The sequence below is a fragment of the Coloeus monedula genome (genome assembly GCF_965178545.1).
Source record: "Coloeus monedula genome assembly, chromosome: 7".
NCBI lineage: Eukaryota > Metazoa > Chordata > Aves > Passeriformes > Corvidae > Coloeus > Coloeus monedula.
In genome coordinates, this window is record NC_138787.1 from 32,131,270 (window position 1) to 32,146,332 (window position 15,063).

General features: G+C 41.7%; 1 protein-coding gene across 1 annotated transcript in view; it reads left to right on the plus strand.

Moving 5' to 3' along the window:
- The first annotated feature begins 2,406 nt into the window (after nt 1-2,406).
- Nucleotides 2,407-15,063, plus strand: part of CCDC93 (CCC complex scaffolding subunit CCDC93) — a 36,224-nt gene continuing 23,567 nt past the window's right edge. Inside the window, exons 1-6 of the mRNA XM_082284694.1 lie at nt 2,407-2,539; nt 3,575-3,688; nt 5,385-5,479; nt 7,985-8,096; nt 10,526-10,624; nt 11,698-11,754. Of these exons, the coding sequence (XP_082140820.1) occupies nt 2,498-2,539; nt 3,575-3,688; nt 5,385-5,479; nt 7,985-8,096; nt 10,526-10,624; nt 11,698-11,754 (519 nt within the window). The 5' untranslated portion in view covers nt 2,407-2,497. The remainder of the gene's footprint in view (nt 2,540-3,574; nt 3,689-5,384; nt 5,480-7,984; nt 8,097-10,525; nt 10,625-11,697; nt 11,755-15,063) is intronic.

Here is a 15,063-nt window from a genome sequence, read left to right on the forward strand (position 1 = left end):
AGTGATCCAAGATGAGTTGTAATGACCATAGATTTTTGTATTTTTGTGCCTTTCCTTTTTCTTTCCTAACTACATACCAACAGAAGGAAAATTCCAGCCTATAAAGGAGAAAAATGTCTCCAGTCCTTGTGGTCTCATAGACATAGAGCAAATTAAAACAACCTATTACATTTCTGTAACTACATCATTTCAGGCCAGCTTTGTGATTTTGGGGGCCAGTTGCATGAGTTTTAAAGTTCATAGGAGTTAATTAGCCCTGTCTCCTTCCTTTGGATTACTGTGCTTTAAAAAGCCAGAGAAACAGTTCTGTTTCCTGGGGTAGGTTAATTCCCTCCCTTGTCTGATACTCAGTTACTACTTAAGCCCCTAGCTTATACTACTTTTGGCTTTTTATTTTTCCTTTTTCTTTAATGTATTTCTTTGGAAATGAATTTCATGACCATATCATGGCTCAGGAAAATTTTTCTCAAGTTGATGTTTCTTCTCAGCAGTTGCCTTATGACCTGCACTTGCTGGTGCGTCTGAAGGTTGTCTACATCCCTTCTAACACTCTCCTGTTTCAACCCTTCTCTTTGTCCCTGCTTTTTGTTGGCTTCATTCTTCCTCTGCATGGCAATCAAATTAGAGACGTACAGTTCTCTGTGAGGAGAAGACAGACAAAACACAGACAGTCCATATTGCTGTGGTGGCCACATTAGCCTCTGGGGCTGTGGAACAGTGTTCTGCAGCTCTAATTAAGATGTGGCCTGTGGTTAAACCAGGCCTGAGCTGGTCTGGCCTATTTTTACTTTTATTATTGTTACTATTGTTTTGCTCACTCTGTCAGGGCAGCAGTCAGAACGGACTGGCTCACGTATGCTCTGCTGCCGTCCAAAGGATGGGAACACTGCTCTCCTGTTCCTTCACCTTCTTGAGATGCTTCTAGCCACAGCTGAGTGCAAGGTTATTCTTTTTAATACTCTATATGTGGCAAAGAGTCTGGAAACAGAACACCTGTGATAGACTTGAAAAGAGACCCCTGTCAGGTATTTCTGAAGCCATCGCCAACAAGAATGCTACCCATGAATACTGCCATGGTTTGCTACCAGGCGGTTCAGCCCATCAAATCCCTGGGCATTGGTGTGATTTTATTCATGAATCCAACGTGTGTTGGCAACCAGCCTGGGCACAGCATCCAGACCCCAGCACACCCATCAGGGTCTGCCCGGTGCTGCCAAGCCCAGGATGGGAGGCCAGGCTCCAGCACATTCAGGTGCCCACCTTCCCACCAGGGGATGCTCAGACATGGCCCCCTGATGGGGGCTCTACCTCCGCTGGGAGGTAGAGCCAGCACGTTGCAGGGGTTCCTCAGCATGGGACTGTTTGATGAGCAGCAGCTGAGGGAGCGGGGGGTGTTTAGCCTGGAGGAAGCTCAGGGGTGACTTTTTCAATCTCTGCAACTCCCTGGAAGGAGGAGGGTGCAGCTAGGTGGGGGTCGGGCTCTTCTCCCAGGAAACCAGCGACAGGATGAGAGGACATAGTCTTAAGCTGTGCCAGGGGTGGTTTAGGTTATTAGCAAAAATTTCTTCACAGAAAGCATGATTAGATATTGGAATGAATGCGATGGTGCACCGAAGGTGACCCGCACAGCGCTGCCGGCAGCCCCACAGGCCTCCCCGCGCCCAGCCTGCTGCGCGGCACCGACCCCCGCGCTCCCGGCGAGGGCCGGGAACGAGGGGAAGGAGCTCTATTCTTAGGGAAGTGGTGAAATCACCGTCCCTGGAAGTGTTTAAGGAAAGCCTAGAAATGGCCCTTGGTACCATGGTCCAGTTGACATGGTGGTGTTCAGTCTTGGACCTGGTGATTTCAGAGGTCTTTCCCAACCTAATTGATTCTGGGATTCCAACCTAAGTGATTCCGGGACCTGTGTGCAGGGGAGAAAAAACAGAATTAAACCCCCCTTCAGCTGTTCGGTCACCAAAGGAAATACGGCTGGCAGTGAGAAGTGTCAGCGCCCTATGGAGCATGAGCGGCCGTGAGGCGCCTCGCAGTCACAGAGCACTCAGTTAACTTGTCCTCCATGCTGGCGGGAGGCCTCAGGACCCCTTGCAAAAGGGAAAAAAAGAAGGAAACAGCGGCTGGAGAAGGGCAACGCCGCGCACGGGAATGGCCCGGGGCCCGCGGTGCCCGCGGGGAGGAGCTGTGCTCTGAGGGGCCGTGGGCACGAGGACGCACGGGGGCACCCGGCGGCGCCCCCAAGGGCGCAGCCCGCGGGCGGGGCCGCGGCCGCTGCGCTCCGCGCAGCCCGTCAGTCACATGAGCCGCCGCCCTCCTTTCCCCGCACCCCCTCGGCCGCGAATGGCACGGCCCGGATGCGCTTGTACGCAAGAAGGGTGCGGGCGAACCATTGAGCGAGGGCGGGGGAACCCGGCAGCCGCCGGCCGGGAACACCCCTTCGCCGGGGCGCTGCGGCGGCGGGGAGCGGACGTGACAGCGGCGCGGCCGGCGGCGGAGGGCGATGGGGGTCCCGCGGGGACAGGAGCGCCAGGCCCCGCAGGAGGTACCGGAGCCGCGTCTCTCCCAGCCGCTCGTCCCCCGGGCGCTGCCGAGCCGCGGCAGCTCTTGCTCCGGCCCCGCTGCACCGGCGTCCCCGGGATCCCCGGCTGCTCCTTCCCCTCGTTCCCGGCCCTCGCCGGGAGCGCGGGGGTCGGTGCCGCGCAGCAGGCTGGGCGCGGGGGGCGCGGGGAGGCCTGTGGGGCTGCCGGCAGCGCTGTGCGGGTCACCTTCGGTGCACCACCGCCTTGCCGCGTCCCCTCTGCAAGCTGGGCTCGCCGGGTTCCCTTGGGAGGGAGCGGAGAGGAAGAGGGTGCCCAAAGGGTTGGAGGTGGGAAGGGCGTGCAGGTGGGTCCCTGTAGCTCTCGGGGGATACCTTGTTACCGTCTCTCCGGCCTAGGGCCGAGGTGTTCGGGAGCCGTGTGCCTCTAGGAAATCATGTGTATCCCCGGAGCTGTGGGGTTTCATCCTGTAAGGTGGGGACAAAAGCACTGGGACGGGCTGGCTGTGGTGGTGAGGCTTCGCAGCACTGAGGCTGTCCGGGCTGCCCGTCACAGTTTACTTTTTGTTACCACTGTGCTTTGAAATTGCATTGCCCAAAAAGTGGAATTCCATGTGAGCGTGTCCTCCTGTTTTTGTAGAAGAATTATAGAAGCGTGTCCTGTTTCGGCTGGGATAGAGGTTAAATTGAGGCGTGTGATTTTATGAACCCTGAAATTGAACGAAATGTGCGAAATGGAGAATAAATTAACTGCCTTATGGCAGTAGGACAATCTCACTAGCTGGAGGCAAGCAGTGGACCAGGAGTTCGATCAGTAAAAGCATTTAGCTGGGTGAAAATATGTGATGTTAAATCCATGTAGAAATGTGTTACCTGTTTCTTTAATGTCTTTCAAATGAACAGTTTTAGCATTAAACCAAGTTGCTCATAGAAGACAGGTTTTCTCTGGTACGTGATCTGTGCCAAGGTTAAGTTCAGAAAACGTTCATTTCTCAAATGAATGAGAAAAGCTGAATTAGTGTTGTGTTGTTTGTTTGTCAGGTTGAAACAAGAGAAGATGAGGAACAAAACATCAAGTTGACTGAAATTTTGGAACTGTTGGTGGCTGCTGGATATTTCCGAGCAAGAATCAAGGGGTTATCACCCTTTGACAAGGTGAGGCCAGCACAATATTTTTCAATGCCTTTTTTAAGTATGAGGCTTATATGTTTTGCCAGTTTGCTTAGCAATTCTAGGTGACTTTATAAGAGACATTTGCAACCTGTGAGGCTTCCCTGTGTGAATAATTCTGCAAATGACCTAGTTTCAGACAGACAGGACCTCCTCAGTCTTGAAAGACAATTTTGTGCAGCAAGGCCTGTTTTAGAGGAGACAACTGGATGCAAACCAACTGCTGTCTGCTTTTATTGTGGGTGTTACGGCCTGTGTTAGAATTGTGTACAGGGAATTTTCCTCCCTCTCTCAACAGCAGTTAGAATAGCTAGGATATGTGGAGATAGCATGGTAATTTTAAAAACAACATTGATGAGAAATGAGGAAGTGTCTGTGTAAGAATGGAACAGTTAGCCTGGTGAGATTATTTTGGGGTTGTTTTTACTTATCTATAGAATGTCATATTTGTTAACCTTTCATTGTCCTAGACAGGAAGTGTGTGATACTGAGAGTGAGCAAAGTTCGGGTTGAAGAGAGATTTCTGAATTGTTTTAGTGCTGACTCTGTGAGAAATTCCTGAACCAGCGTTTGAAAACACAGAACTACAGCAGCCTTGAAATGGACTCTTCTGTTTTCTGCTCTGTCTTTGATCATAGCACAGCCTTACTTTGCAGTGCAATTTTATTTTATTCAAACTCCTTGGTATTGCTAACAGTAGCTGCTCAGGAGTCTCTGCTCACAGAGAGAGTAGTTTGAAGGAGACTGCCTTAGGAGGTAACATTGTTGCATTTATGTGTGGAAATCACTTATACTTACTTAAATACGCTTGCAAAGTTACCATTTCATGACAGTGCCCAACCTCACCGAAATGAGCATTGCTACTGAAAACGTTCACACTGCTAATGCAAAAGGGATGTGTAGGTTATCAGTTTAGAGGGGAGCGTGAGAGGGGTGATGTGTCAGAAACCTTGTTACAAACCCGGGGTCCTAATTTGCTGCATGATGTTGGCAAGTTACTCCACATTTTACTCCCTTTTTCTCTTCTTTGCCTTTGCATACATTTAGGTTATTTTGCACATATTTATGAAAAGTTGTCTTTAAATATTTATGTAAAGTTGATGAAATGGCTCAGGAGTTTAAATATGCCTATGTCAGAATAGGGCCTGAAATAGAGATTTCTACAGAGCTGGGGATTTCCATTGCTGTGCTGATACTGTGTCTAGCACTTTGTGTTGCATATGTCAGCAAGCAAGAAGTAATAGTAGCAAAGATGTATATAAAAAGGTAAATATATAACTGCAGTAATTATGACCCTTGATAAAATTTTGATATGGTCACTTTTTAGAGGTCATGACATTTAACATACTGTTGCTTTGTATCCATTGTTTTTTTTGTTTGGTTTTCTTTTTTCAATCTGAGAGCTGTTTCAAAACTAATATATAAAGCTAAAAGAGGAATTTAGATAGTCAATAACTGCTAGGCTGGTTTCTGTCTTCTGGTACCTGTGTATTATGTGTAGTATTGTATGAAGTTGATATGGTTATGCCATGTATTTCAGTCTGTCTTAGAGCAGAGAGGATACTGAGCATGGAGAGATTATTGAGATGTCGTTTCTAAAATAAATAAAGCCTCAAAGATGTATTTGGGTTTACCTCTTCAGTTTAAAGTGGCCCTGACCATGCTGTTGCTCCTTTGCCAGGTGGTGGGAGGCATGACGTGGTGTATCACTACCTGCAGCTTCGATATCGACGTGGATTTATTATTTCAGGAAAACTCTACTATTGGTCAAAAAATGTGAGTTGATTAAATGGCAAGTGGGGGATTTTTCTTCTTTTTCTTAGAAAATAAAAAGTGGGTGGGGAAGGGGAAGTTACCTTCTATTTTTCTGTTTCTAAGAAAGAGTTTTAGTTTAAATTTCCTGCTTTTGAGGACTGCCTGTTTACAAAACGTTGCATGGGTTTCTGGGTTTCTCAGACTGTCGTTCCACAAATCCTAAAACCAGGAAGAAGCTTATTTCAGAAAAGGCAGGGCTATTCCCACTGGGCTGCAATGTTCTTATATCCCTACTAAGCACTGAAAGCATTTGTGTGGCTCCACACTGAACTGAATTGGGAGCTGATGCAGGTTAAAACCTACCCCCCCCCCCCCCAAAAAAAAACCAAACCCAAAAAACCCAAAACACCCCAAAAGGAAAAAAAAAAGAGAATAGTTTTAACATGAATGAATTCCTGGATCTGGTTCTCTGTGCAGCTGCACAGATGCTTGTGCTGGCACAAGGGGATGATGCAGAGGCCAAAGCAAAGGGCAGAGGGAGACCACGCTGCTGGAAGCTGGAATGCAACATTAGAAGACCTTCCCTGAGTTTCATGTGTCTGCAGTTCTGCTGTGTAAATAACCTCTGACTCCCTTTTATGGTTCTGGGTTGGAATTGTAGGCATCAGCAAACAGAATTTAAAGCATGTCACTGTTGCCAAAATAGTTACCTGCCCCATACTGAGGGGGATTTCCTTCTCAGGGTGACCCAATGAGAACATTTTGTTTGATTCATTTCTTAGGCATGGAATTTGCTCATAAGCCAGCTAATTCCTGTACCAGGGAGGTTATAGACATTGTTTTTGCTGGGATAGGGAACACATTCTAAACTCCATTATTTCTTTGTGTATCTGTGATAAAAGAGCCATAATTAAAATTTCCAGGAAATAAGATTAGCCTGACAAATTACAGTGGCATGAAGAGACTTGTTTACTCAATGTAGTTAAAAAGAAATCTTTCTGTGTTGTTTTCTTGAAAGTCATGGAGCATTTACACGGCTTTTCAAAATAAATATTTGTGGGTTTTGCAATTGCATTTGGAGACACTCAAATCATCATACATAACTAACTACATAATTCTTTGCAGTCAGCAATGCTTTAAGTAGAGACCATGAATGAAGATGGTGGTGGTAGTTTTTTATCTTTGTTATCCTTAAGAACAACCAGGTAGGAGATAGTTAAGTTGTTCTCAAAGTGTTCTGTTATTTTTCCAGCTGACTGGATGCAAAATTGGCAAAACAAAAACCAGGCTCGTCTCCCAAAACAGCAACAATGATTTATTTGTAAATCTAAAGTGTTCAGTATGACAGTAGCATAGGCTGTTTTGATGTCCATGTAATGTTTGTATTGGTAGAGGCTCAGGGCTTCTGTGGTGTTCTCAAGATAAGGAAAAGTTAAACTGTGTTTTCTCACTATTATTCCAAAGGCATTGTGAAGGTGTCCTGTTATTTAATTACTGAGCTGAAATAAACATGGAAACATACATTAGGAGAGGATCTTGCATCTATTGGATAAATAGCTTTTGTTTTAATTGCATTGGCTTTGATTGTGCTTCACTTCCCTCCAGGAAGTAAAATGTTTCAGGCTCTATTCCCAGATTTTGGTCACTGTCTCATATATCTTGATCCCCTTTTGTTCTTCCAGGATCTTAGTTGTCCATTTGGACAGTATTAAATATCATTGAGGTCAATACTGGACCAGTTAATTTTTCTCCTTCATGGAAAAATAGCTTTGGTTTTCCTAGTAAAGTTTTCATCCTCAGTAGTGACACCTGCTTTAAAAATGTACTTGTCAACATTGGTAGCCAAAAAAATTCTTGCCCTAAAATTAGGTATTCAGTGGAAACAGGATGAATTTCTTGCAGAGGGATCCCTTGTGGCAGGGTAATCCTTTCACTTAACCAGCTCTTACTGAGCTCTAGAATGAGATTGCTGCCAATTCAGTTTTAGTCACTTGAAAAGTATGTGAAGTGTACTGTGTATTTAGATTTTAAGTGCAGTATGTATTTAAATTCATAAAGTTTCAGGAGTAACATCAGGATATATTCTGTGAGTTCTGCTAAATAAAGTCTTAAGTTCTTATATTTGATTCTGGACTTCCTTGGAGTGCACATCTCTTACTTAATGTAACTATTCTTAAAGCTACTGTCTCTTCATATTGAGTGTACACTAAAACGTGCAAAGGTGTTTGTAGGTGTATCTTACATGGGTATTTCATCTGTCCAGACATGCAGATCCTGAAATTTTCTGTAATAGTTAAATTTCCAAGGTAGGAGCCTGTAAGTGGGGCTTAATCACCTCTTCACAGACTGATGATATAAATACTACCTGTAAAAGCTGTGTTGTAAATGAGTTTGATTGCTTTTCAGTATATATAGTGGAAGCCACTAGAGGGAATCTTTGAACTATTGTGTTTGCAAAAATAATTTGTAATTTACAAAAGAAAATTGTAGCATATATACATCTGTCTTTTTGTTGTTTTATAATAGTGCCTTAACGGAAAAAATTGTGTCAGTGTTACCAAAAATGAAGTGTCCACATCGTTTGGAACCACATCAGATCCAGGGACTGGATTTCATTCATATATTTCCTGTTGTTCAGGTAATAATTTCATGGTGTATTGATACTTTGCTGAAAAAGGCCATAAAACTTGCATAAAAAATATAACAAAGCTTTGAATTATTGTTTGGGTCTTTATTTAACTTTGGAAAAAATAATCACAGAGAAGTAGTTTGAATTAATGTTTTTAAAGAATGAAGTGACATTATGGATGATAGAATTTTTAAGTATTGCTTGATTCACATTTAGAAAACATACTCTAAATTCTTTGCCATGGAGTCAGATTGTGCCTATTGTGGAATGGCTGCTTAAAGAAGCCAAAGTTTAATCTTGTCGTGGACTCTGATAGTCCTCTTTGCCAGACTAGGAAATAGAACAAATACCTTAGGTCTGTGTTTAAGCATATGGAGTAAGTTGTGCAGATAGACCTTGAATCAGAAGGACATGAATAAGGCAAAAGCCACCGGGGTCATTTCTTTAGGCATAATTCATCCTTATTTCATATCACTTAAAAACTGTGCTCTGACAAGTGATCTTCTTACTGTGTATTTGTTGAGCACCACTAACTCACCACGTGCATCGTTCTCAAGTTTATTAAGATTTAAGCTAACACTTGATGTGTTCCAGTTACATGTGGTATTTTGAGAATCCTTGGCATGTTGTTATCATTTTTTGATTTTCCTTTCATCTGCACACAGAAATGTATCTTTGACAGATAGGCAAAATGAAGACTGTTAAGGAAGCTTCTTTTCCATTAAATATCTCCTTACCTCATGTCCGTGAAGGAATTTAGTGAGTAAGAATTGAATCTAAATTTTGGTTTGTAAGAAGTGGGGAAAACTTCCTGGTGCTCTTTCCTGTTATCTTCTAGTAGGAGGCTCCTGTGGAAAACCACACTTAACTGCACTCCCCACAAAACATTCTGTGGTGTGTGCTACTCTTACACAGCTTTCAGGCTGTGGTGATGCTGCCTAAGGTGGGAAGTTGGTATCTTGCTAATGCGAGTTTTTACTTCTGAATTCTATTTCCTAAAACTAAAATTCAACCCAGGTGAGTTTCTTGCCCTGGTCACTTGATGGCAATGAATGGTTACATTTATCAAACACAAGGCTTCTTTCACAGGAAATATATTGCTCCTGCTGTAAAAACGATAGCACTAGGTATTCTTTTCTCTCACCTGCTTTATCCCAAATCCTGGTTTGGGATATTGCCTCTGGCAATGAGAAACAGGGAGGAAATGTACTTCTGGGTTTCTCTGAGAGCAGTGGGTCTTGGTATTTGTAGCTGGCCAGTAGTGGTAGAGCTGACGCCTACTTGGCAATGATGTTCTTTTTTGATGGGCTTAGTTTTTGGTATGTAGAGGATCTTTCTTTAAAAAATGTGTCTTTCTGTCAGATCTCTGTGAAGTTCTGCCTACTCCACATACTGCAGGATCCTCATCAGACTTCAAGGAAAACTTATTGGTGTCACCAGTATACTGTGTTCTGAAAAAGACCATGCAAAATATGAAATGCTGACTACACCACATAGGAATTATGTATTTGATAATGGCACTTAATTCAATGCCCTGTTAAACTCAAGATTCTCCTTGCTATCTGTAGATCTCAAATCAGTTTCCAAATAATACAAAAGCTTGCTCTTCAGCCTGGCGTTGTGTCCCATTAGCTCTTGCACTGTGCAAGAATTCAGATGGATCCTTCCCTACAGGAAGAAATTAGGCTGAGTTGGCTCACTGCCACAGACTGTAGCAGAACTTTAAAAAAAAAATTTAAAAAAAGTCTAACAGATATTCCAATGGGCAGAAATGTTCTTCCTAATAAATTCTGCTTATGATCAGAGGCAAAAGTATGTACACAGTCTTGTTTTCAGATGTGCTTGGTAATTAATAGTCAGCATTTTCATCTCTTGTCATCATGTTCCCCTCACTTTCCAGGGGTTCATGGTTATAGCACAGGAAACAGTTGCTGGTTCAAACTTGGATCCCACGATTGATCTCATCTCTTCTGTGACCTCCTGCACAGGCTGTCAACAGCCTGCAAGATTTATCTCCTCCAACATTGTTTAAAATGTACTTCAATATTTTGTGGCTTTTTGTGTGGTCTTATAAATGTCAGAAGTCTTTTTTCTTGCATAGGCATGTGGTTCTTCATGAACATTTCATAGGCTTGAAGATATGTCTTTTCATGGTGGAGCTGTAGTTTTTTAAACCAGTGAGTGATCTATAATAGGAGAATTTCACAGAGGAAACATATGCACAGACGAAGAAATGTGACGTTTATAAAGTAGCAAATGCTGACACATTTTGGTAGGATTAGGCCAAAGATTTTCCATGTTTACAAATAAATCACATCTTCTTGTTTTTGTGCTTAAAATGTGCTTTTAGCTTTTATAATGTATTTAAAAATTATGCAGTAGTTTGGTGTTTGCTGCTCTTATTCTTCTGTTTTCAGCTGGTACAATTTTTTTTTCAGTGGCTGGTGAAGCGTGCAATAGAAACAAGGGAAGAAATGGGAGATTATGTCCGTTCTTACTCTATATCACAGTTTCAAAAAACTCACAGACTGCCAGAGGTAAGATCAAGACAGTTCTTGTTTCTGTGATAGTGTGTCAAGTACTCAATTGCAGTACCAGCCCCACAGCTCTGAAATCTGCATGCTTTATCAGAGTTGCTTTTGCAATCATTTTATGAATCAGTCCTAAAGGAATCCTGTACAAATTCATCTGGGAAAAAGTTTAAGCATTATCGTGACAGAAATTTTGTAGATTCTGGTTAACTTTTGCTTAATGATTGCCTTAGTTTTTCTGCAATATTTGGTAATTTTTTGTCATTCTAGCTGTTCGGAAATACCCAGTATGCTGTGGAGAAGCTGATGTAGCTAACTGAGACTTAATACACTGTTTATGCTCTATAATTTAGGGTTTCTTTCAGAGTGCTGAAGGGCAGCTATTGTCTCTCTGTATCCAAACCCCAAAACTTGTTCTTGAAAACTAGATTTGTAAAAAAGTTCATTCAAAAACTGAACTGTTCTTCAGCAATGATATGAAGTTTCCTTGGTAGAGGAGGAGAGATTGAATGACCTTGGATATGTGCCTGTAGTGCAAAGCCATCAATTCTGTTCATACATATCACAAGGCAATTCCATGTTTAACATGTAGAACCCAAGTTTTGTCTCTTAGTAACAGGATTAAAGGTAGATGTCCTAGTACTGGGATAGACAGATTTTATTAACTTGGCGTGGTTTTGATTTTGATTTTTTTTTAAATTATTATTGTTAATGCTTAAAAACTAAAATAACAGTTACAGGAAGCTTCTCTTTTCCATATCAAGTCTATCTCAGGTTCATTTCTTAAAAGTGTAGTAAAGATTGGAGAGCCCAGTAGTGGGCTGGGATTGCATTTGTGTCAGGTACTGCCTAAGCAGAGAGCAGAAGGGCTGCTGATCTGGATGCAGTTTTAATGACCTACCTACCATCTGATGGCAGAAGCAGGTACTTTTCTGTGTTACAGCAAATCACTAACATTTCACCAAATCATTGGGCAGCTCAGAAAGTATTTGACAGCTTTGTTTCACAGAACAGTTAGAATGTTTGAGATTTAATCTCCATTCCTGGTATTTTTAATTACCTTCACTAATGTCTTTCAGGATGATGAATTCATGCAAAGAAAAGAGAAGGTGATCAAAACGGTTACTGATATCTTTGTAAGTATGTTAGATTTCTTTTTCTATGATGAAGAAGCAAGTGATTTTACTAATGAAATGGAGGTGGTTAATTCTGTTTTATGCAGCCAGTCCTGGGTTTTCTCATGAGAAGATTCCAATTAAGTTACATGTTGAGTTTCATTCTTAGAACAGGTCTCGAATGCCAATATATTAGATTGAAAACCTTTTAGGTGTGCATTGTGTGAGTAGATAAACTGTATCAACTGCCTGCACAGAGTGTGTGGAATTCCACACTATCAAACAAAAGTCACAAGGTAGCTTACAGACTATTAAACACTCAGCACACTTAAATGTATTTAAAGCTATCAGCAGTTGTTCTATTTGTCTTGAAATTAGTTAATATGATGATGATCTCAATTACCTTCATTTCAAAACCTGACTTTTTAACTTCTTGTAATTAGCAATGAAAGTACACACCCTGCTTCAGAAATGTTTTCTTCAAGTAGCAGATGTTGGTTGGGAGAGGCGATCTCAGCTGTGTTCTCCCTCTTCACATGCAAATCGTCTAACTCTTGGGTAAACTGTTTGTATATATTTTTGAAACCTAGTTCATGAATGTGACAGAGAGTGGCACATAAAATATGTAAGCTCTCTCACTCATACTTGAATTCAGCTGCCTGGCTGGTCACTGGAGTTTCTGTCCTTGCTTTCTAATTTCCCTCTTTGCTTGGGACCATCAGTTCACCATTTCTGACTCTCGGTAGTTTGCTACTGGTTTTGGGGATTTTTTGGACCATCTTGATAAATTCCAAACTAGCATTTGACAAGAGGTGAGAAATCTGGGTTTGCTTTGAATGGGACATTTCCAAGGCTCTTTAATAGATGATGAAACCCTGCTCTCCTGAGAAAATCAATGCTTTTTCAGACAGCTCTAGCCAGGCACCCTGAGCTCCTCATGCACAGATGGAGGTGCTCAGTGCTGGTGTAAGGAGCCGTATGAAAGGGTGTGTAGTGTACCAGTCAAGCCACCTTACTCTTTGTCAGGTTTTGGAGGGAGGGAGCTGTTCTTCTGTGCAAATGACCTGAGTGCTACTGAGCCTAATATATGTGGTTGAATTACAGCATGTGTTTATAGAATAACATTGCAAGGCAAGTCTCCAGGTAATGACAAGTGTAACTCCTTTGTTAATGTTTGAATAATTGTCCTTGCTTTGGAAATTTCAATTACAGTCTCTAAAGTATTGTTCCCCATGATTTGATTGAGCTTTTTAATTATTAGCAGACTTACGGTGAGTCTTTTACTCCAACTAGAAACGCTTGCCTTTCCAGTGAGACATATTTTCTGTTTTAGAAGTTAGCTCCCCCTGAACATAGGTATCATTGCGTCATTTATCCACCTGTATAGCCCTTTAAACTGAGAGACAATGCAAACCTGTGTGAGAAAGCAAATTACAAATATGTATTCTATCAAGTACCACTTGAAATTCATTGGGGTTCTGCTTATTTTCAATTTCAGAATAATTGTCCTAATTTTTCAAGTGTGCCCTTTACCTGCACTGTCCTTAAATAGCACTAAAGATTCTCTATCCAAGTGGCTGATCTTGATCTTGTCACTGAAGAGACAGAAACAAAATAATCACAATGCTGTTATGGGACACCAGTACCTAAAATTTTCAGTAAATTTAAATTTTAAAATAATTTAGAAAATAAAGAAGATACTTGATTAACAGCGATGAAGGGTTCCCTTTGGTTACTGAGAATCAGAAGTTTTCAGGGCTTAGTGTTCATGTTCTATTAATTTGTATTCTGTCTTCTACTCTGTCTCACAGATCTCTAGTTTATAGGTGCATGAAGTTTTTACCTTTGTTCATCATTGCTCAGGGTATCATTAGTCAAATACCTTTTCCCTAAATGTATGAGCTCTGTTAGGATCATGTCTTCTACAGCTGGCACCTGATCTTCTTAATGAAAGATTAGTTCATGAGACCTCTTAAGGCATTAAGGCATGAGTGCAGTCTAGAAGAACACACAGAATGAATTTTCAAGGCAGAATGTTCACAAGCTTTCCCATCTATCCATAGGAACTGGAAGGAGGAGAAGGTGGCTGTTAGATGAAGGCTCCTTTGCAGGTCACTGACACAGATCGTGCCATAATCAAACCTCTCCTGATGGGAGAGAGTTTTTAAAGTCCTTGCCAGGAGTTTGAGACACAAACAGGGACTCCCAGCCTTTGCTGCTTCTTGATAGTTGTTTATTAAGTCTTATCAGAGGAAAAGAGTCACTGGTGTGATCCAGACATAGCACAGAGCAGAGAATACAGGAGAAAGTTGAATTACCAAGATTACACAGCCTTTTTAAAGGTAAATCAACCAATGGTTACTAAAAACGTACATTATTTTTACTTTTCTGCCAATTATTCAGTAACACAGCCAGGAACTGTGGAATTCTTTGTCCAATCATCCCAAACTACTTTTACTGCAGAATATAGAGTAGTAGAAGAAGAAGGTTTGGAGAACAACAATAATCCTCCATTTTGATGTTTTTTGCTTTTATTTATTTACTACATTAACAAACCCAAAACCTCTAAATTTTTCACCCTGTGACAATCTTACATAGTAGTCTATCACCTAATTTACTCTAGTGTAGTTTCTAGTTCTTCTCTAAGAGTAGGAAGTTTTTCCAAGGGCGCAGGTCAAAACCAGTGTTGTTCAGGGGGTAAAATTCTTCAAAACAGGCAGAGAAATATTGTCTGCACTCTGGGTTCCCACAGGTCACCTTTAAATCATTGTGCATTGGAACTGGAAGAGAAATCCACTCTCCTAAAAGTGGATCAGCAAGTATGAAAGATGAGTCTGTTGTCTGAATTCGTTATTATAACTGATCTAAGGACCTACCCTTTTTTCTCAAAGGGACAGTACACTAAGATTCATGGTCATGATCGGGCCTAGAGGCTGAAAAAGGGAATGTTAACTATCAGTGATGGTCATTAGAATAAGGACTACTGCTACTGAAAGGTGACTGGCTGATGAATTGAGGTTATCTTGCAGTGGTTTTGTTCAACTGCTCAGTTACCTGATGCCCAGACTAATGTTTAGGGTATGATGCCTACACTTCATATAGCACTGGTATAAAATAGAATGCCACCATAAAAGTACCAAAAAGTAATTACCTTTATGACTTACATTGCCTTTCTGTAGATGTGAAAGTACATTTAGTGGAAGATCCTTGGTCATAAAAAGCTTTTTCATGTGACAGTCAAAAATGCAGCAAGATTGAATAGCTGCAAGCAAAGATGACAGAAATTAAGATTAGAAATGAAGTAAAAATTGTAAAAAGCAACAGACAAAT